General features: G+C 42.0%; 1 protein-coding gene across 1 annotated transcript; it reads left to right on the top strand.

The window, feature by feature from the left end:
* The first annotated feature begins 1,826 nt into the window (after positions 1–1,826).
* HACD1 (3-hydroxyacyl-CoA dehydratase 1) lies at positions 1,827–22,513 on the top strand. Its single transcript, XM_019933514.3, is given in 8 exon segments — positions 1,827–1,976; positions 1,979–2,171; positions 11,348–11,465; positions 11,652–11,670; positions 11,747–11,835; positions 14,430–14,551; positions 19,538–19,716; positions 22,340–22,513. Coding segments are annotated over 8 exon segments (867 nt in total). The 5' UTR covers positions 1,827–1,912; the 3' UTR covers positions 22,423–22,513.

The raw sequence follows: 22,513 nt of genomic DNA, 5'->3' as shown, positions 1-22,513 counted from the left end.
TTCGTTGTCTTGGTTAAATACTTGGTCTATCCTTATGCCTACCCCACTGTCCTGTAAACTGTAGTTTTATACTGTTGAAAACAGATATGTATGTGTTCCAACTTCATTCTTACTACACATTTCTGTATCAATTTTAGAGTTATCTTGTCAAATTAAAAAATATTCTGCTGGGATTTGGAGAGAACTGACAATTGAACAACTTGAGTCTTCCAATTCACGAACATAGAATAGCTATTTACTTAGGTCTTCACTTTCTCTTGACAGTGGTTTATAGTGTTCAGTGTACGGGTCTTGCACGTTTTGTTAAATTTATCCCTCTATATTTCACGGTTTGGGATGCTGGTAAGCATTAGATTGTTTTACTCTAAATTTCAATTTCCAGTTGTTCATTTCTAGAATGTATGAAAGGATTGACTTTTTGTTACATTGGCCTTGTATCCTGCAACTAGTTCCAGTAGCTTTTTTGTGGATTCATTAGGCTTTTCTAATAACACAGTGTTGTCACTTGCAAATAGTTGTACTTCTTTTTCCAATGTAAATGTCTTTAAAAACAGTAGTTCATAGTTTTCATGAAATTTGAACAATTTTCAGCCAGTATTCCTTCCCCAGGCACACCTCAGACTTCCCCATCTCCCATTGTTAACATACTCCTCAAAATTATCTAAGTTTCTCAGATCAGGCTGGTAGTGCCGTCTGGGGGAGGTGCCCAGAGCCCAGATCAGGATCCGCGTGGACCAGGTCCAACTTTCGTCTCCGTGGTCTTTCGGGGGTGGTCTCCAGCCCAGGGCCAGGATCAGATTCCCGGAGGACGACCTAACAAGTAGATCGCTTCCCTTGTCCTGCGCAGAATTTCTTTCACTGGATCACCAGAGATCCGAGTTGCCCGAATGGCGCTCACACACTGATTTGGGGTGACTCAAACTGTTTCCGGCCTGTAAGTGGTTTACATGGATTTCACTTAAATCTCACAACAACTCCACGAGGTAGGTTTTAAAATTATTCCCATTGAGGAAATTGACGCATGGAGAGATTTAGTTGCCCAAGTTCACACAGCTAATAAGACTGGTGGAGCCTGGAATTTGGGGTTTGAATTCCAGTCATCTGACTCCAGAGCCTGCCTTCTTAACTGTGTGCTTTAAGGGGAAAGAGGAAATAACTGTTAGGAGAAAGCATGTGTATCTGGAAGAAGATTTTAAAAAAAGGAGACACAGAGTGCATAACAGTGGGATACTACGTTTCTTGAGGGAAGGTCTCTTGCTAGCTTTCCACCCGTAGGTTGCCTCTGTCTGCGCAAACTCTTCTCCTTTGGTATCTTGCCACGTCCTATTTCCTCCAGTTTCCCTCTAACATCCAGCATCCCGCGCTGCAGTGCAATGAACGCCCACAGAACACTGGCTCCAGTGGAATCCACGCAGGTGGGGCACTCCTATTCCACCCCCCGCCCCATGCCTGCTCCGCCGGCTGGGAAAAGTGAAACAGTGCGAAAAGTTGGCGCTTCCTCCCCAGAAGCTCTGAAGAATGAGTCTTTGGCAGGAGGATCCCACGGCCTCTCTCCACCTCCAGAAACAATCTTACAGAAGTCTGGGCGGGGCAGGGCCACGCCAAGTCCAGGTGCGTTTCGGCTCAAGCCACTAACTAGCAAGGCGCCCGTAGTCTGCGCCAAGACGCCCGGGCTGTCCCCAAGAGGAGGCTCCCCCAGCTGGCGAGGCGGATGGGTTTCCCCGAGAGCAGAGCTTGAGCTCGCACCCAGGGGCTCCCGGGACCCCCGCGCGGCCCCTCGCCCAGGACCGGCGGCCGGGTCCCCGCGCGGCGCGCGCTCCCGCGGGCCGGGGGCGGGGCGGTGGCCCGGGACGCCCTCTCCTCCCCCTGCGGGCGGCCGGGCTGGCGGCGCCGAGGCTCCTACGCGCGGCACATGGGGCGCCTGACGGAGGCGGCGGCGGCAGCGGGCGGCGGCGCTTCAGCGGCGCGCTCGGCCGGACCCCTCCCGCTCCCCTGCCCCTCTCGTCCACGTCCCCCGGCTGCGCGGCCACCATGGCGTCCAGCGAGGAGGACGGCACCAACGGCGGCGCCTCGGAGGCCGGCGAGGAGAGGGAGGCCGCGGGCAAGAGGAGGCGCCGGGGCTTGCTGGCCACCACTTGGCTCACCTTCTACATCATCGCCATGACCGCGGGGTACGTGCGCCCCGAGGGGCCCTCCTCGCGCCGCCGCCCCTCGGCGTTCCGCGCTCCGGGCGCCGGCGGGCCGGGGGGCGCGCCCGGAGGCGGGGTGGTCGCTGCGCGGGGGCGGCGCGCGGCGCGGTGGCCGTGGGGGAGGGGCGTTGCAGCCGCCGCCGGGCTTGAATGGAGCGTGGTCGGGGGGGCCAGGGGCGCCGGGGCCCTGCTCGCGGGGCATTGCCTAATACGGTGCACGGCGTGCGCTGCGGCCGCGGGGCGCGGGCCGGAGGTTAAGTATAGACCCGGGCAGGAATGCGGGGCCGCCCCGCCGGGGAGGCGGCTCCGGCCCGGCCGCCGCGGGCGCCGCTGCTGCTGCAGCTGGAGAAACGCCGGGGTCCCGCCACCCCGGAGCCCGGAGCCGTCTGGCCGGGGGCCCAGACCTGCGTCCTCGGCCGCCGGCCCCTGGATTGCGTCCTCGTGCCGCCGATGGTTGGGCAGAGTGTTCCTAACTGTTCGTGTCGCTACGGGGTTTTTTTGCTGTTGTTGTTTTGTTTTGTTTTTTAAGTAATAGTGCTCCCGAGAGCTTCTTACTTGGGACGGTTTTCTAAAAACCCTGCCGGATCGGAGCATAGCACTCGTGTCCAGCATCTTGTTGGCTCCATGACTGATACCCTGTACTTTTATTTGTGGCTTTGAGTACGACTTACGAGTTAAGGTTACACAATGACTGTCTCTCTGCAAAGAGCTGTCACAGTGACTTGTGTCGACCGCTTTTCAAAACCGGTTGGGAAAATGCTCTTGCGTTTCTCAATGGCGTTGCCGTTTAAAAAAGTTATTTTCCCGTTATCACATGAAGTATTATTAATCTATACAAATCTGGGGAAACGTTTAATACCTTTAACTTTCTCTAGGGCTTATAGAAAAATGTGATCGATAAAGATTTAATAAATGATTTGACACAGTACTGAGTACTTACTATGTGCTTAATACCAAATACAGTTAATGAAAATATTGGTATCTATTGAGGATTCACTGTGCGCTAGGCACTGTGTCAGTCACTCTAGGTGTAGTATGTCATTTCTGGTCCTCTGCAGTCCTGTGAGGGGTGCATGATATTACATTTGATAGACTAGAAAACCGAGGCACAAATAGGTGAAGTCACTTGCTCAGGTTCCCCAAACCAGCAAGTGTCAGACTTGGATTTCGGCACAGTCTGAATCCAGAGCCGTGCTACTTCTTTCCACTTTACTAAATTTTATAGTCTTGAAAGGGAAAACTAATAGAGTCAAAGCTACTGGAGAACAATGGAGCACCCACTGTGTGCTGCAGCCTTTAGATACCCTGGAGGCTGAAAATATCCTCTGTCCTCTGTGCTAGTCTCATCCAGTTAATAAACACTTTGCGGACGCCCACCATTTTTTTTTTTTTTTTGCGGTACGTGGACCTCTCACTGTTGTGGCCTCTCCCGTTGCGGAGCACAGGCTCCGGACGCGCAGGCTCAGCAGCCATGGCTCACGGGCCCAGCCGCTCCGCGGCATGTGGGATCTTCCCGGACTGGGGCACGAACCCATGTCCCCTGCATCGGCAGGTGGACTCTCAACCACTGCGCCACCAGGGAAGCCCCCACCATTTATTAACTGGTCTTGTGCCTTTCCTTTACAGGCCACTCTCCCTTTTGAAGGCCGAGGTACCTTTTCAAAAAATGAAAGTCAATGCATAACTCCAGTTTAAAGCCTTCGGTGACCCCCCCACCCCCACCCCGCATTGCCTCCACTGTTGTGGAAGGGATTTAGGCTGTCTGTCGTTCAAGGCCCTTTGCGATATCTCCCTGATTTCCTCTTTCCAGTTTTATTGCTTTTGAAGTCTACTGTAACTAACTCTGCCCTCAAACACCATGCAGTTTTATCTTCATGGCTCTCTCCGTCTTTGCTCAGGCTGCTCATCCTTTGGGTAATAATCCCCGTGTTTCTGCTGTGACTTCTAGCCAAGCCACCTCTGAAGTTTTCTGGGTCTCTTACCCGACCTGAAGTATAATTAAATGTGCTCTCAGCTGTGTTCTCACACTTCATTCCTAACCTTCCTCCCTGGCTCAGCAAATTACTGCTTCCCCGAAAGTTGTTTGTCTCCCTGCCTATGTTGAGAAGGTCCCTTGCCAAGGGGTGGGATAGGGAGGGTGGGAGGGAGGGAGACGCAAGAGGGAAGAGATATGGGAACATATGCATATGTATAACTGATTCACTTTGTTATAAAGCAGAAACTGACACACCACTGTAAAGCAATTATACTCCAATAAAGATGTAAAAAAGAAAAGGCAAGGGGAACGGAAATGGAATAATCCATATAATTAACTCTTTGGGGGCTTTCTAAACGTGTTGAGATTTGAAGAAGGGATAGGATTTGCATATGTAGAGGGTAGATATTCCAAGTGAGATTAATTCTGGAAATAGGCATGAGATGCAAGAAAGCCTCCCGATTTAATTGGAGGGTTGGGGCAGAGGGACCCTGTTGTTTATCCATCCTCTCTATATACTGGTTTACATCTGCTAATGCAAAGGTTCTTTTGTTCATTTGCTTGTTCTGTTTTTCTCTTTTAGCAGAGCTTTGGAGGGTTTATTCATTTTTTTGTAATCGTCTTGAAAACAATCAAAATAATATTTAAGAATTAAAATTTTACATAAATGTAGAAAAGAACTTGCCTAATTCTATAAGCTTAGCATGGCCTTTCATTTCTCCTTGTTATCGCTCACGTGAGTTACTTCCTTCAGATTTTTACTCAAATCTCCATTCTCAGGGAGGCCTTCGTGGCTATCTTCATTCAAATAGCAAAAACCGCACACAGACACTCCTTATCCCCCTTGCCTGCTTAATTTTTCTCTATCGTACTTATTACCGTATAACTGTACAATGAATTCTACTGATTGGTTCTGTTGCTTATTGTCTGCGTCGTCCTGTAACAGTGTCAGCTCCGTGAAGCACTCAAGAAATATTTGTTGAATGAATGAATGCACATTGTAGGGTATTGTAGTTACAGTATCTGCTGTGTAGGATATTCTGTTTTCACTCACTGTTTCACCAAATATTTCTACATAGTTTTCATAATTACACTCTTTCATGGTTACATAAGAGGGAATAGAGTTAAGGTACAGTAATGGACTAAATCATGCCTCTAATGATGTTTTACTTTAATTTGTTTCTCTTGAATCAGTTGTTTAGGATGAATTCCTGGAGTAGAACTACAGGATGTAATTAATTTAATTAAGTAATAATGTAGTTTAAAGGATGTGAGGATTTTTATTGTACTTGCTCACAACAGATGCTTGACTAGGAAAGTGAGCGTTTCTCTCTCTCTCTCTCTCTCTCTCTCTCTTTCTTTCTCTCTTTTAATTCTTTTGCTTTGCTACAAACACTTTTGAAGTCCACATGTGTTAGTGCATTATCCTAGGTCAAGCGAGAGACAAAAGCTAAATATTTTAGGCCCTGTCCTTGTAGAAGTGCTACCTGGGGCATTTGTAGATTGCAATAAAAGACAGGATGAAGTAAGTGTTCCGCAGAGGTGTCAAGTCAGACAGGTAGGGAGGATCAGAGAAAGCTTTGGGCGGGGGAGGGGGACCATCGCATTCCAACTGAGCGGCGGGGATGAGGAAAGAGCAGGAGTTAGGGAACAGCTCATGCTGACGTGCGGTTGGGGTGACAGCAAGCGGGCCTGCAATGTAGGCTGGGAAAGGAAGATGGATGGGGAACCTGGCTCACTGCACAGGCCTTACATGCCTCGCTAACACGTTTGGATTTTAACCTGTAAACAGTACAGGAAGGTGTTCATTGAAGGTTATGTTTTCACTCCTTTTTAGCTGGGTGACCTTAGGTAAGTTCCATAACCTCTCTGACCCTGGGTTTTCTCATCGGTCAGGGTAGCAAAGCAACTACTTTGCTAGGTTATTACAAGGAATTAAGAAGTAGTGGATATGAAGTGGTCGGCAGGGTGCTGGACACACAGTGGGTGTTTAGAAAGGATAATTCCTACCCCTAGTGGTGAATTTAAAGATGCACGTCATGCAGAAGGAAACTATTTAAGATATCCTCACAGTGTACATAGTCTGCATTAGCAGAGCACCAGACCCAAGGTTCAGGCACGTACATTTCTTGAAGTGTTGAGTAACAGACATATATTTTATTCCTGAGGTAGGTGGATCCGTGTATGAACCTACCACAACTTGTTTATCCTTCATCCGTGGATGGACATTTGGGTTCTTTGCAGTTTGGGGCTATGACAGATGCCGTGGTGAGCATCTGTATGCAAGTCTTGTGTGGACACACGCTTTCATTGTCCTTGGGTAAATACCTATGAGTAGAATGGCTGGGTCATAGGGTAGTCACATTGCTGGTTTCTTATAAAACTGCCAAACTTTTTTCAGAGTGGTTGTACGGTACATCCCCACGGGCAGTGAATGAGCTTTCTGGTTGCCACATATCCTCATCGGCACTTGGTGTGGTCAGTCGTCCTAATTTTATACCTTCTAAGTGGTGTATTGTGTTACTGTGATTTTAATTTGCATTTCCCTAGTGACTAATGACCCTGAGCATCTTCATGGGTTTACTTACCAGTTGTGTACCTTTTTTTGGTATAGGGTCTGTTTAAATCTTTTGCCCATTTTTTATGGGTTTGTTGTTTGATTTTCAGCTATTGAATTTTGAAAGTTCTTTATATAGTCTGGATACAAGTCCTTTATCAGATATGTGATTTGTAAATATTTTCTATCAGGTATGGCTTGCTTTTTCATTCTCTTCACAATGTCTCTCAAAGAGCAGAAGGTCCTAATCTTACTGAAGTCCAGTTTATCTGGCTTTTTTCTTTTATGAACCTTTCAGCTTAACTCTGTTGGCATGAGAGCCTTATGTGTGATAAATTGAAACACATGTTCGCTACTAAACGAGTCTGCATGTAGTCTAGGAAAGGAAGTTTAGAGTTGTCAGTGAACACCACACAGAAGTATGGATTGTATGAACGTCAAAGATCATCTCCGGGGCTTCCCTGGTGGCGCAGTGGTTGAGAGTCCGCCTGCCGATGCCGGGGACACGGGTTCGTGCCCCGGTCCGGGAAGATCCCACATGCTGCGCAGCGGCCGGGCCCGTGAGCCATGGCCGCTGAGCCTGCGCGTCCAGAGCCTGTGCTCCGCAACGGGAGAGGCCACAACAGTGAGAGGCCCGCGTACCGCAAAAAAAAAAAAAAAAAAAAGACGCGATAAAATCAGAACATCATCATTTCTCAGTAACTGCCGAAATAATGGATGTGGATAATGACCATCGGTGCTAACATCACAACGAAGAGGGACAGCCAGAAATTTTGGGCTCCCTGGGGAAGTACGCAACACAACGGAGAAATTAACCTTGAACGTGAATCTGTCTGATCAATCCTTTAGAACTAACTACGCACTCACAGGAAATACGGAGGCCAGAAGAACATAATAAATGACATGGGGGTATCCAGTTAGCAAAACCCAGACCACGGGTAACTCTGCAGGAACCACTCAGGGTCTTCAACAGATAAATTTCACGAGAAAGAGGGGAGAGATGAGGATGGATGGAAGGAGGTGAAACCTATAGATTTAAAAGAGTCATAAAACACATAGCAACTAATTGCAATGTATGAATCTTATTTCAATCATGATTTTAAAAAATTATGAGACTGTTAAGGACATTTGTATCTTGACTCTAAGCTTTGTGGTTGAAGAAGTTATTGTTCAATTCTTCACATGGGGTGGTGGTGTTTTGGTTATGTTTATGAAAAATAAACCTTTTAGAGATACATAATTAAGCATTTATGAATCATATTATAGGATGTATGAGATTTGATTCACAATAATCAGGGAGGAAGGCTTGTGGGGAAAGAAGTGAATAGAGGTTTGGATGAAACAAGACTGTTAATAAGATGATACTGGTTGAAGCAGGGCAGTGGGCAAATGGGGGTTCATCGTACCACTCATTCTCTATACCTTTGTATATGTTTGAAGTTGTAAAAAAATTTTAAAGCGGTGTTGAAATTAAGAAAAAAAAGTATAGGTGTAGATAACCAAGTTCTTCAAAAAGCAGGTGGTCTCCAAGAAATCTGAGGAGAAAAAGAAGCCCCAGAAGGCAGCTAGAAGAGCTCCACCTTCAGTAAGATTTTTCAGGGTAATTGTAGCCATAGTGGCATGAGAAGAAGGCATTTAGTGAGTGTTAGAAGGTGTTTAGGAAGTTATGCCACATCTCTTTCGTTGCTGCAGTGTTCTGTCTCCACTTAGCAACTTAAGATTTCCTTGAGGCCAGAACTATGTCCTGTTTATCCCTAATTCCCCAGCACCTAGCACAGTACCTGTCCTGTATTGATCCTGAAGATGAATGAATGAATAAATGAATTAAGCAAGTGAGAAACCTACATGCGGAACACATGTTTATATTTTCCAAAGAGAGTGTTTTGTCAAGGACTGATAGTGTCTATTTGGGTTCATATTTAGGCAATCATTAGGTCTGGCATTTTTTTAAAAAAAAACTGTCCAAAAAAGAATTCCTAATTGTAGACACTCCTGTCGCTTTGGGAAATTTTTAAAATTACAGTTACTAAACTGACGGATAGAGGAAACCCAACGTTAGCTGAATGTAGAGCCCTCAAGAGAGACTTTGATTCTCACCCTTTGTGATTGGGTGGGGGGGGGGGCTTAGGAAGTGAGCACGGGTTAGTTCAGATGAGTTCCTGGCCATATTTACCAAAAAACAGATGAGAGGTTAGTATAGATAGTTCCATGGTCCTTTCTAACCCCAGAGTGTTAATTTCTTTTATTTCCAACAGGTGAGTGGGGATAGTATTGTTATACGTAGTAGTTGGTACAATACTGCCACCTATGGGAAAACAGTAAAATTTGTTATACTGTTAAAATGCATGGATTTTTATATCATGCCTTTAAAAATGTAGAAAACTTGCCATCTAAATTAATCTTTTGATGAATCCTTTGGTAGGTTAACAGTTACCTCTTAAATCGGTCTTTGGTAAAAATCTGATTTGGATTTGTCTAAAAGAAATGACAAGTATATGGGAAAATGTGAATGAAAACACTAAACTTTTTGTTTTCTTGTTAGAAGTAGTGTAAGGACTTGGAATTGAGGATAATGAAATCAGAACATTTTAAACCTGGAAGGTACCTAAAACATTATCCAGATTAGCACACTCAGATTATCCCAGCACAGGGTTGAGTGTTGGCTCTAATGCGGGATGGAACTGTGAGGTGAATCCAGTAAAAGCCATGGTGCAGTAGGAAGGGAAGAGCAGTGAGGGTTAGGAGACCTCCACCATTAACTTACTTACTCTGAGCCTTAGGGTAAGTCGCAAGATATCTCTGCATGGTGATTGTTTCGTATAAAACAGTGGCTTTCAAACTTTCTTGATAGCGTACTACTATCAGTTAAAATATTTGAGCATAACATTCTGTATAACTTTAAAAATTACTTATAATTTAAATACATGAATTATTATGATTAGCTAATATCCCAAGGCACAGTATATGCTTAGAGCCAGACCAGTACAGCAGAGTAGTTCAAGAGCGTAGACTGTGAGATGAGTGGTGAGTTGAGGTCCCAGCTGACTGGCTATAGGGCCCTTTCTGCCTATTTCCACAGCAGTGAAATAGGAGAGTAGTAGTCGCTACCTCATGGGGTTATTGTGAGGAAGAAATATTAATATACTAAACATGCATATAAGACAGTGTCTGGAACATTGAAAGCATTCTGAAAGTGTACCTATCATTATCATTGTTGTTATTATCCTTAATACTTCTACATTTCAAAGGTCTTTGTGGTGGTTTCCGGCACTTGCCGGATTCCTTGTCATATCTCACTAAAGGTCATTGTTTTTAACCTCATGGTGTGCTGAGAAGAGATTCCCGGGGCTGAGTGCCTCTCTGCTGTTTTCTTGCTGTTTGACTGAGTCTGCATTTTCACCCCCACTCAGTCGCTCGTTTCTTTGCAGGCACCTTTAAGCCATTTGTCTATTTTATTGAGTTCTCTTTAATTAAAAAGTTAAAACTGTATAAAATTATTATAAATTTTATAGTTCATAAATTCATTTAACTAGACACTTTGGAGACCACTGTTTTCAAAAGCCTGGGGTAGCTATTCATTTCCATGGGTGTATTATTAAGGAGTTTTAAAAGTTACAGGAGACGCAACTTTTTTAAACTTCAAAGTGCTTTTGTAATTGCAAAGGAAACTGGAAAAAAACGTTACCTCTCATCAGTGACTCTTGGAGATTGAGTACCCGGGTGACAAAGCCGGTCTCCACAGGTGTAGCTTGTGTTTCTAAGTGCCATTAATTCACAGCAACTATATTTAATGTCCAAGTGTAAGTTAAAAGGGGGGAGGGGACATATGTATTTTTTCTTTTTCGAAAACAAACTTTTTTTTCAATTGAAGTATAGTCGATTCAGGTGTGCAACATAGAGATTCAGTATTTTTGTAGAATATACTCTATTTGAAGTTATTAGGAAACAATGGCTATATTTCCCTGTGCTGTACAATATATCCTAGTTACTTACTGATTTTATACATACTAGTTTGTATCTCTTAACCCCCTGCTCCTGTCTTGCCCCTCCCCCCTGCTCTCTCCCCCTTGGTAACCACTAGTTTTAAAACACACTGTTTAAAAGCAGGCTTATGTCTGACCTTCTATATGTGTCCCTTCTGTGGTACCACAATTGTTTTTATTTAGAGAAAATGATAAAAGTGTTAATTAATGATTCTCATTCAAGATTTTTACCTATAATTACATATAAATATATACTATATATTTGTATAAAATACATATTTATACACACACAGCTTTTTACCTCAAATTTTTATATAATTATTAAATGCTTTATAATAACTTCATTTTTGGTACAGAAACCTATTCCTTCAGTCCGTCAGTTTATCTGCTGAGACCAAAAATGCAATGCACAGTGTTTGACATTTGTATGTAGTTGATCTCGGATATGTTCTCTTTATTCCCTTGAAGAGTCGATGTAAAAACGATGTTTGTCATTTCTTCCTATGGGTTTTTGAAATAGAATAATGAACTGAGAGCATAACAACACATACATGTTATTACTGTATAAATTATGACATTTCCTTACAGGATTCAGTGGAATTCGTTGTGACAGAATTTTATAAAATGCTTTTACTTTCTCTAGGTGGCTGGTACTAGCTATTGCCATGGTACGTTTTTATATGGAAAAAGGAACACACAAAGGTTTATATAGAAGTATTCAGAAGACACTTAAATTTTTCCAGACATTTGCCTTGCTTGAGGTAAGTTTTCAACGACGCTGTTTATCTATCACTGCCATATTTATTTGAAAATATATCAGTGGAGCAAAATTAGTCTTAGTTTGCTGATCATTTACTCCCTACAGATGCATTTAAAACCAACGATGACAGGAATTTATTTTATGTTGTATGCTATTGACATGTGATTTTTTGTGTGTTTGCTTACAGATAGTCCACTGTTTAATTGGTGAGTTTTTGATTTAATTTTTATGTTTGGCATAGATGGCATTTCGGGCAGTGGTTGACTTGTTTTTTTCTTTAAGGAATTGTGCCTACTTCTGTGCTTGTGGCTGGGGTCCAAGTGAGTTCAAGAATCTTTATGGTGTGGCTCGTTACTCACAGTATAAAACCAGTAAGTGACACAACACTTCGTCTACTTGAGCCTGCGGGAAAGCTTTCTTATTAATAGGAATCCAAAGTGTTAACTGTATTTCAGGAAGCAGAACCCTTGGCCAAAGAAAGGTTGGGTTTGGATGTAAGTGTGATTGTACATTGACTTAGTGCGTTCGTAGAATGGCTTTGAAACACCAGCAAAACCAAAAATTGGCATTTTTATAGCCATATAAATTGGGGTTTTCCAATTAAAAAAAATTTTTTTATTTTAGGCTGCGTTGGGTCTTCGTTGCTGCGCGCGGGCTTTCTCTAGTTGCAGCGAGTGGGGGCTACTCTTTGTTGCGGTGCACAGGCTTCTCATTGCGGTGGCTTCTCTTGTTACGGAGCACAGGCTCTAGAAGCGCAGGCTTCAGTAGTTGTGGCGCATGGGCTCAGTAGTTGTGGCTTGCAGGCTCTAGAGCGCAGGCTCAGTAGTTGTGGCGCATGGGCTTAGTTGCTTCGTGGCATGTGGAATCTTCCCGGACCAGGGCTGCAACCCGTGTCCCCTGCATTGGCAGGCGATTCCTAACCACTGCACCAGCAGGGAAGTCCCTATCCACTCTTTTTTTTTAAGATTCTTTTCCCATATAGGCCATTACAGAGTATTGGGTAGAGTTCCCTGTGCTATACAGTAGATCCTTATTAGTTATCTATTTTATATATAGTGGTATATATGTGTCCATCCCAGTCTTCCAATTTATCCCTTTCGCCTCTTTTTTATATTACAGAAAATCTCTTCCTTGGTTTTACTATTTAATCTTCTCCAACAGTGGTATCTCATGGGCATCTTTCCACCCATCTTTAATTAATTCAACCAGCATGTATTGAGTGCATTCTATACCCCTGGCACTGTGCTTACTTCGGGATTTACAGAAATGAATAAGTCAGTCTCAGCTGTCAGGGGTACTGACCATCGGGGAGTAGGGGGCAGCCCTACAGATGTTGAGTCATTCAACAAGTATGAATTACGCGCCTATTCTGTTCCTGACGCTGTGCCGGGAATCTGGCTATTTATAATACACGTATGGTTCCCACCTCACGGAGCCTGGAATTGGGAGAGATGGTGCACAAGTTGTTGCAGAAGTAATTGTTTGATTTTACTAGTGTTAGTGCTTTGAAACAAGAGGCCAGTGTGGATTGCAGTAACCGGCAGACTTGGCCTGACTTAGGGAGTGAAGGAAGGCTTCCCCGAGGAAGGAGTGTATCAGCTGAGTGCTGTAGATATACAAGCGTTTGGCAGACAAATCCTGATAGAAATTGGCAAGTGTTATAATACAGATATGAACACAGTACTGTGAGAACAAGGAAGGGGAGCACGTAACTGCTCAGGGTGAGAGGAAGGGGTTTGGGACAAGTTTTCCAGAGGCCGTGGTGGTTACCTGGATCTTAAAGGTGAGAGAGGGTTTTCCATGGGAAGTATTGATAAAGGGAGGAGCATTCAGGGACTTCCCTGGTGGCGCAGTGGTTAAGAATCCACCTGCCAATGCAGGGGACACGGGTTCGAGCCCTGGTCTGGGAAGATCCCACATGCCGCAGAGCAACTAAGCCCGTGCGCCACAACTACTGAGCCTGCGGGCCACAACTACTGAGGCTGCACTCTAGAGCCCACGAGCCACAACTACTGAGCCTGTGCTCTAGAGCCCGCGGGCCACAACTACTGAAGCCCACGCACCTAGAGCCCGTGCTCTGCAACAAGAGAGGCCACCGCGATGAGAAGCCCGTGCACTGCAACGAAGACCCAACACAGCCAAAAATAAATAAATAAATTTATAAAAAAATAAAAAGGGAGGAGCATTCTATTGATAATTAGAGGGAATGGCGTGTGTTAAGACACATTCAGAGCATATTCTGGAAATAATACAAAGTTTTGTGTTCCCAGAGAGAGCTGGGGGTGGGGTTGAGTCGTTGCACAAGAAGTCAAGATTTCTGAGCTCCAGCTGTAAAGATCATTGAACATCATGCTCAGGTGGGAGGGTTTTACCCTTTCCTCCTGTTAAGCAGTGGGGAAGCCATGAAGCTTTTAAATCCCGGGACTAGCACCTTCCAATTTTGTTTCTGTTGGTTTGCTTCTGTGTTTTGCTTTTAAGAGAAAACGTCCACCTCTGAAGTGGACACTGCATAGGGGGCTGTGACAGCATTCTGCATGAGAGGTGATCAGGTCCTAAATTGACACCGTGGTAGCAGGGCTGCAGTGAGTGGGCAGATTCGGGAGTTAGTGCTGCAGTAGGATGGGTGTGATTTGACGACCAACAGAAAGTCCGAGGGTCAGATTGTTCCCAGACTGGTTTTGAGGGGCTGATGTTGTCCTGGGATGGTTGAGTTATTGGCTGGAGTGAAGGGTGAGACAGAGAACCCAATGGAAATGTGACCATTCCTGTGCTTAGAGCACATTTAAATCGCGTGTTTGTAAAGACTTATTAATGGTGACTGCATTGCGTTTTCTGTATTGCATCTGTCTAACCTTAGCTCTCCGTTATAATAAAAGGCACGTACCAAATAATAAACAGAAAATATCTTCGTGGAGAAAGAAGTTCAGGGTTAAACAACGCTGTGGCTTTCTCTGTAATTCTGCAGATCCAGAATGAGGAGAGTGTGGTGCTTTTTCTGGTCGCGTGGACGGTGACAGAGATCACTCGCTATTCCTTCTACACATTCAGTCTTCTTGACCACTTGCCATACTTCGTTAAATGGGCCAGGTGGCGACGATGTCTTGCAGTTTAGTTGCTCTCGGTCCTGCGCATGCGTGTTTTGTGTGCTGAGCTAACACAGAGAATTAAAATGTGTGTCTTAGCCCTGTGTTGCCAGGAGGCTGCTGTTTTTGAAATCAGCAGTGTTATACCTTGCATTCTAAAAGCTTAACTTAATGACCAGGCAACAATCATATTAACATATATCTTGAGTGAAAGCAATGCCAGACAAACTACGTTAGTGTCCTTAGCCTCTGAGTCGGTCATTCATTTTTCCTTGAAAGCAAGATATACATCTTTGGAATTACGTTAAATCAACTCTTGGCCAAAAATATGGCATTTTGTTTGATTGACTTAAATTTTTTTTTTTGACAACTCACAAGGTTTTTATTCTACAAAACAAAGTTAGGAAAATAAGCTAAAACACTAAAAATAAACTTTTAAAATAGGCAAGCTTTAGTAACAAAATACATATTAAAGAAATTATTTGAAACTTCCAGTGCATAGACATTATTTTAACACGACAGACTTTCATTGAATTAAATACATACTGTTCTTGTAATTGCTAAAAGTGGCCCTTACATCAATCAGTTATTGATTTAAATTACTTTAATATTCCACCTAGTATCCACAAGTTTTAGTATCTTATATGTACAATGTCAACTTTTTTGTGTGTGTATAAAGTAGCAGAGACAGACATTTTAAAAAGTCACCCTTAGAGACTTCCCTGGCGGTCCAGTGGTTAAGACTCCTTGCTTCCATTGCAGGGGGCACGGGTTTGATCCCCAGTCGGGGAACTCGGGGAACTAAGATCCTACATGCCGCATGGCACGGCCAGAACAACAACAAACAAACAAACAAAAAAGTCACCCTTATTTGAAATTGTATTGTTTGTTATGAGGACAAAATTTATATTTCAAGGGTTCTAAACATAGCCCTCCCAAAGCAACAGTTTTTAAAGCAGAAGATGTTCCGTCCTTTTTAAAGTATGCATTCTTTGAGCAGCTGGTATTTTACAAAGTTATCATAAAAACAACTTATTATTTGTGCCCTTTGGAGAACAAATCACAAACCAGCATAGATTTGTTCATTTCATTCTCCATGTTGCACTTAGAGTTGAAATAACAATAATAACAATGACATATGCTGTGTACCTACTGCATACCTGAGGTGCAGGTGTGAGTGCAACAAAATCTCTGTCCTCTCAAGATGGAAGGGACAGAAAATACAACAACTAACAGGTGTGAGAAATGCCAGGTGGTAAGAAATGCAGGGGAGCAGTTGGGTTAAGAAACGTCTATCCCATATATGTCTATGTAGATAGGTAAATTAGATAGATAGATACGGTAGATAAGATAGATAAGATATGTAGGTAGATAGATATATAGATAGGTATCCCACATAGGTAGAATAAAAGAATTTGACAGTATCTTCATGTGTCAAAATTTTTATTAAGCTACAAAAGTAATATGCTTTCATTGTGAAAAAATCTCAAATAGTTTTAGTATATAGAATAAACATGGAAAGTTCCTGTTTGTACTCCTACGTGAGCCCCGCTCCCTTTCCTTGGAGAGAGAAAGTTGGGAGTTTACCATCAGACTTTGTTTTAATAACAGCAATGTGAACACACAGATGTGAGTTTTTAAAAACATAAATAGGGGCTTCCCTGGTGGCGCAGTGGTTGAGAATCTGCCTGTTAATGCAGGGGACATGGGTTTGAGCCCTGGTCTGGGAGGATCCCACATGCCGCGGAGCAACTAGGCCCGTGAGCCACAACTACTGAGCCTGCGCATCTGGAGCCTGTGCTACACAACAAGAGAGGCCGCGATAGTGAGAGGCCTGCGCACCGCGATGAAGAGTGGCCCCCGCTTGCCACAACTAGAGAAAGCCCTCGCACAGAAATGAAGACCCAACACAGCAAAAATAAATAAATTAATAAACTACCCCCAACATCTTCTTTAAAAAAAAAAAAAACATAAATAGGATACGATACTTGATTTTTGTTTATATATTGGAGATCTTTTTTTAACTCAGTACAGGTCCATTTAGATCTAGCTCTCTAAATCTTAATGCTGCATAATATTCCATAGTATGACTGACTCAGTTCTATATTGCTAGAATTTAGATTATTCCCAGTTTTCTGATGCTATAAATACTGCTTTGTGATATTAAAAACAATGTAATATCCGTATTTCCATTATTTTTTAAAACTCTGATATTTGTATTAATTCATAGCTAGCTTATGAAGGTAATTCATAACTAGTGTCAGACTTGTTTTTGCTCCCCTTATACAAAAGGCCTAACATTTTTTATTAATTACTCCTTTTTAAATAACTCATATTATACATGTTCAAATATAATAAATTAGTATATATAAATAACCTAAAAGAATAAAAACCTTTTAAATTGTCTATATTCCCCCTACAAAGGATTATCACTCTTAATTATACTATATACCCTTTCAAACGTTTTTATATTCTCTAGCTCTTTTTTAGATATTTGTGGCTTACCATTTTGAATATGACAAAATACTTCAAAATTATAGTTGGAGCTTAAACGTTTCATCTGTCATAAGAAGGTTGCACTACCATTTATAAGCGTTTGGCAAAATTGGCAGTTTGGAATGTAGCTGGATTCTAATCCCAGAATGCATCTCATGCCATTTTGAATGACCTCCGTCTTTCAGACTTCTAGCACCTTTGAAAATACTAATTCATAATATGGTCTCTTTTTATTTGCTGTATTTATAAAATTTGTTTGCGGGAGATAATGGTCTCTAATGCTTTGCCCGCCTTTTAGAATGCATTTGCATGTCTTGAATTTCTGGAAAAGTTCCAAACTCTACCATTGCATGTTTAAATTTGCTGTTAGAAATCCTTTGTCAATTGCCTTAATGTTAAGCAGGTTACTATAAAATCTTTCAACTTTGAAATGCACATGTTAACATAACACATCACGTCAGTTAAGCATAATCGTGAATAATCATGTTTCATGTCAAGAATCTTAAAGATCCCAACCAGCTGTATATTTGCCAACCCCATTAAATAACCTAAAATAACATTTATATTTATGTTCCAGTGTTGAAGCTATTCTCAAGTAAAGCTTAAAAATGGCTTCTTATTTATAGAGTTGCCCTGCTTTGATGGTTTGAATATACTTTGATTCTATTTATCTGCCAGACATGTTCCTAGAAAAACCCACTGAATAGATAAATGCATAATGTTATGTTTTCATATTGATTTCCATTTTAATTTCAAAAATGCAGTCCCTTCAGAAAATTTTTGATGACAATTGGGAATCTGTAAGGAAACATCACATCTCTTTCTGAATAAGTAGTTAAATCTGTCATGCTGCCATCAGAACTTAGAGAGTTGGTGACATAGAGCCTTTTCAAAGTGCAAGTAAAGTCAAATAAATTGTGTAATTTTTTCCCATTTCATTAAAAATAATCACGTCTTTAAGGCTTTAACCTAGTTTATACTTAGTGTGATATTTTTTCAGTTAAAGAACAATCTTGGGCTTCCCTGGTGGTGCAGTGGTTGGGAGTCCGCCTGCTGATTCAGGGGACACGGGTTTGTGCCCCGGTCCGGGAGGATCACACATGCTGCGGAGCGGGTGGGCCCGTGAGCCATGGCCGCTGGGCCTGCGCGTCCGGAGCCTGTGCTCCGCAACGGGAGAGGCCACAACAGTGAGAGGCCCGCGTACCGCAAAAAAAAATTAAATAAAATAAATAAATAAAATAAAATAAAGAACAATCTTACCCCCCAAAAAATTATCTGAAAGTCACATAAAGTTAAAAAAAAAATTTAAGAGGTTTGAATGTCTTACTTAAGGGAATATAAAATGCCCAGTTATGTACTTTTAAATTGAGGTAGGAAATCGAGGTTGGAAAAAATTGATTTAAATAATACACACATAACTACACCAGGCTGGTGAGGAAGCAGGCCATGCACAAGGCAAGGAGGGGACACAGAGGGACAGTAGAAGGATCATTTTCTTTCTTTACCAGTTCATCTATTTTGGCAAATAATTCTGCCCCCCTCTGTCCCCTCTTGTCCTTGCATATCCTTGGCACATAGGAATAAGGAAACTCTTAAGAAATGTCATTACCTTGGGCGCTTGAGGCTGTCCTGCGGGTCCACTAGTGGACACTTGTGCAGTGTTCCTCTAACTGTAGGTGGAAGTGATGCTGGCCCCGCTCTGTGTTGGAGGATGGTCCGCAATCCAAATGAACAAACTGGGACTTGGATTTTGACTAGAACTTTCTCAGCTCTCTTTTAAGCAAGCTGACTATTCCTTTAATGTGCAAATTCAGGAAACAACCTGTCTTCCTTGTTTTGTCATGAAAACAGTTTTAGGCAGTATGTTTGTTAGTAGTTACTGATGCTTCAGGTGGTTTTCAGTTTTCTAAAGTAGTCATTCTTTTAATTAGTAACCACAAAGCGTTTTCCAAATGTCTCCAAACAACGACTTTGGCAATTTCAAGATTTAGATATAAGATTAGGATCATAACTGGTCTTTTTTAAAAACACAGCATTTGATCAACAAATGACTAGCTGCAGGGAAAAAAAAATCAGTATGATTCCAGGTGTCAAAGCAGTTACTTTTACAATGCCTTACAATGCTTACATTTACTTTACAATACACTATAATAGTTATAATACTTGTATACTTTATTATACTTTAAAAACTGCATCAATCAGTCACTGACTTTAAAATGTATTGTTATTTCAGTTCTGTAAAGTAAGTTGACTTCTTACTTTATTAAGATCTTGCCACTTAAAATGGAAACTACTATAAGAAAAAAAAACGATGATAATTAAATTAATAAGCAAATGATTAAAGTGAAAAAAAATTAACATTTTTACGTGAGGTTAATATAAGTATGTATAGAAAGGAGAATTTTTAAGCTTAAATAAAGTAGTAGCAAAAGAATCATGATATAAAATCCAATAATTATTCTAGAAAATAATTGTCAGGTTTTTCTTTCTCCAGATATAATTTTTTTATCATCTTATATCCTGTTGGAGTTGCTGGTGAACTTCTTACAATATACGCTGCCTTACCATATGTGAAGAAAACAGGAATGTTCTCAATAAGACTTCCCAATAAATACAATGTCTCTTTTGACTACTATTATTTTCTTCTTATAACCATGGCCTCGTATATACCATGTAAGTATGTCTCTATTAGTATTATACTTTGATTTAGCATATGCTGTCAAAGTTTTTCAAAAGATGTCATAAGATGCCAGATTAATAAACAAGGAAAAATAATGTCTTAAAAATACATCAAAACCTCCGTTCAGTGCCACATGTATTCATAATTTGAAATAACTGAAGGGTGAGTTGTGAGAAAAAAAGGTAAGTAAATTAACACACAAATGATTGCCTTCTCAAAATCACTTAAAAATAAGCTTAGTATGATTTATGTTTTTAAAGAAAAGATAAAGCCTGCAGTGAACTCTTTGAAAGCATTTAGAATTATGTATCTGAACATGAACATTTTATCCAAGAAAATCTAAGGTCATTTCTATTCATTAAGCACATACTTAGAAAGATCATCCAGGAGTACTTGTTAGTCTTATGTGTGTTGCCCTGTGTACTAGAAAATAATAAAAAAAGCTGCTTTTCTTAAAATATTTTGAATAACTCAGTCTTTCCACTAATTTCTCCTCACCTTTCAATAGTTGCAATGCATTGGTGAGACGCTAGTCATTTCATTTAAATACAAAGTGGTATATTTTTAGGTCAGATTTTGATAATCACTAGCAGGAAATATGAAGATAAAGCAAAGCTGTTGTTTGCCCTCCTCAATAAAGTTAGAGACTCTGGGGTCAGTGCGGGGGGAAAGAGAAATGAGAAATGTTCATAGAATCTAAAATCGACATTGATGCAATATGAAATAATTTCATCTAAAGAGGATGAACGTAAAATTTGGCCACTTCCTTGGGACCTCCAACTTCTAAGCTTTTCCAAAATCCAAATTGCCTTGATGGTCATATAGTGATTTTATTCCCCTCATCTTCTCCCATCTCAGCCTGACTCCTCCGATTATCCACCAGGGCCAGTTCAGGAGGGCTCGGGGGTGGTGTGCCTATGACACTTGTTTCTTCCCCTGCTTTGCGCAACATCTAGTGAATGTTGGAGGTCTGGAGCAGAGCCAGACCTGTCCTATCATAGTTACAGGTTCAGGTCTTGGGTTGCCTTTTTTTCCTCACAGCCACTGAGGCATCTCTGTGGAAACCCAGGGCCCAAGAGATCATGGTTTGAAACCATCAAACCAGTAACTTGTGACTGTGCATTTTCAGGTGTCCTATGAAGACCAGCCTTTGCCAGTAGCTGCTTCTCAGTTTAGGAGGCTGTCAGTTACCTGAGAGCCCCACCTGCTGGAGGATCAGCCAGCCAGGGGGGTGTTTTCCACCTGATTATTAGTATTAGTAGTAATAGCAACTAATTCTACTTTGCTTATTAAATCCTTTGCTAATTACAAGTATAAAAGTACATTTTGAGCACTTAGTGCTCAAAAGAAGTCCTTTTAGTTCTCATTTATCAATGGGGCCATTAGAGATTACAGAGGTTAAGTGAATTGCTTTAAAAATCGCTCAGCTAGTGAATAAGATCAAGGTTTGAACTCAAGCCCATACTTCTACTAAACTACTCAAGATGTTATAGAAGTATTTGCAAAAATCGCTTTAAGTCTATATGGCCTGAATATATTTAGGCCCTTAGGTATAATATGATGGTTACATTAATTAAGGTTGGATACCTAAAAAAAAATAAAATCTTTTATGCATGTTGGCTCCATTTGAGCTAAGTTCAAGAAGTAGTTACCCACAGTTGCCTAAGCAAAATATTCAAAGCTTGTTTTGTCATTAGGTTCATTAGTTTTGGCTATTCTGTTCATCGTTTTCAGAGATATTTGTATACTTGTTTGTAGCTGATGTTAATTTGTTCATGCACCAACATCTACCCTATAACTTAAAGTATTGGTTCAAATTGGCTCAAAATCATTCTCCAAGTTTGACAGGGTGGATGACCATTTGTCTAACTGACCTAATACATATATATTTGTGTGTGTGTACCAGACCACCCTTATGCCCAGCCAAGAGGGGTTTTGCTCTGGGCCCAGTTTTAGGTAGAGGGCCGTGTCCTGGCTCACTGCTGGTCACCACTCCACACAGGACCCCCTTCCTTCAGATCACATCCTGGAAACCCGGGACCGTGGAATTTGCAACCCAGGTGGCACTGAGCACGCATCTAGACTGCATAGCTCTCTTCCCCAGTCTGTTCTCCTGGGGGTTATAGCACCGTTACCTGTGTACACATCCCTGAGATCAGGGGGCAGCTGTTTGTGAGGGGGGTGGATGCAGCTGGGCTGTGTGGCCTTGGACATCCACACAGATGTTCACGAGACCCCTCATGGTACAGGACAGCCGATGGAGTGGAGAGAAGGGGCCAGGTGGGGCAGCTTTCCGTGTGCAGCACTGTTCCGGCACGGTGTTCCGAAGAGTTATAGAATTCTAAATCAGACATGGCCTTCCAGGTCATTATGAAGAGATATTTATCAAAATATTTAAGTTTGCTGAGAAGACTGACAGTTGATGGCATTAAAATATTTAGGCATCTGGTATGTGGCCCTCCATTTGTACACTTACCCTGAACACTGTAAATATTAGGGGGTGGTAGCAACTGTATATGATGTGCTTGCTTTCAAAGGCCGCCATGTTTAAGAGGTTTCAAGTATAAAAGATCTCCAACCATAGCTTACCTTCTCTGTTTTCTTTTTTCAATTAAGTGTTTCCACAACTCTACTTTCATATGTTACGTCAGAGAAGAAAGGTGCTTCACGGAGAGGTGATTGTCGAAAAGGATGATTAAATGATCCCTACAACAAGGTGCCTTTTCCAGAATAACCAGGATTACTTGAGTCCAAGTTTTAATAATAAGAATAAACAGCTTCATGAAAGAT

This window comes from Tursiops truncatus, chromosome 2 (genome assembly GCF_011762595.2).
Source record: "Tursiops truncatus isolate mTurTru1 chromosome 2, mTurTru1.mat.Y, whole genome shotgun sequence".
Classification (NCBI taxonomy): domain Eukaryota; kingdom Metazoa; phylum Chordata; class Mammalia; order Artiodactyla; family Delphinidae; genus Tursiops; species Tursiops truncatus.
Note: the sequence above shows the minus strand (reverse complement) of the source record. Positions and strands in the feature narration are given on the sequence as shown.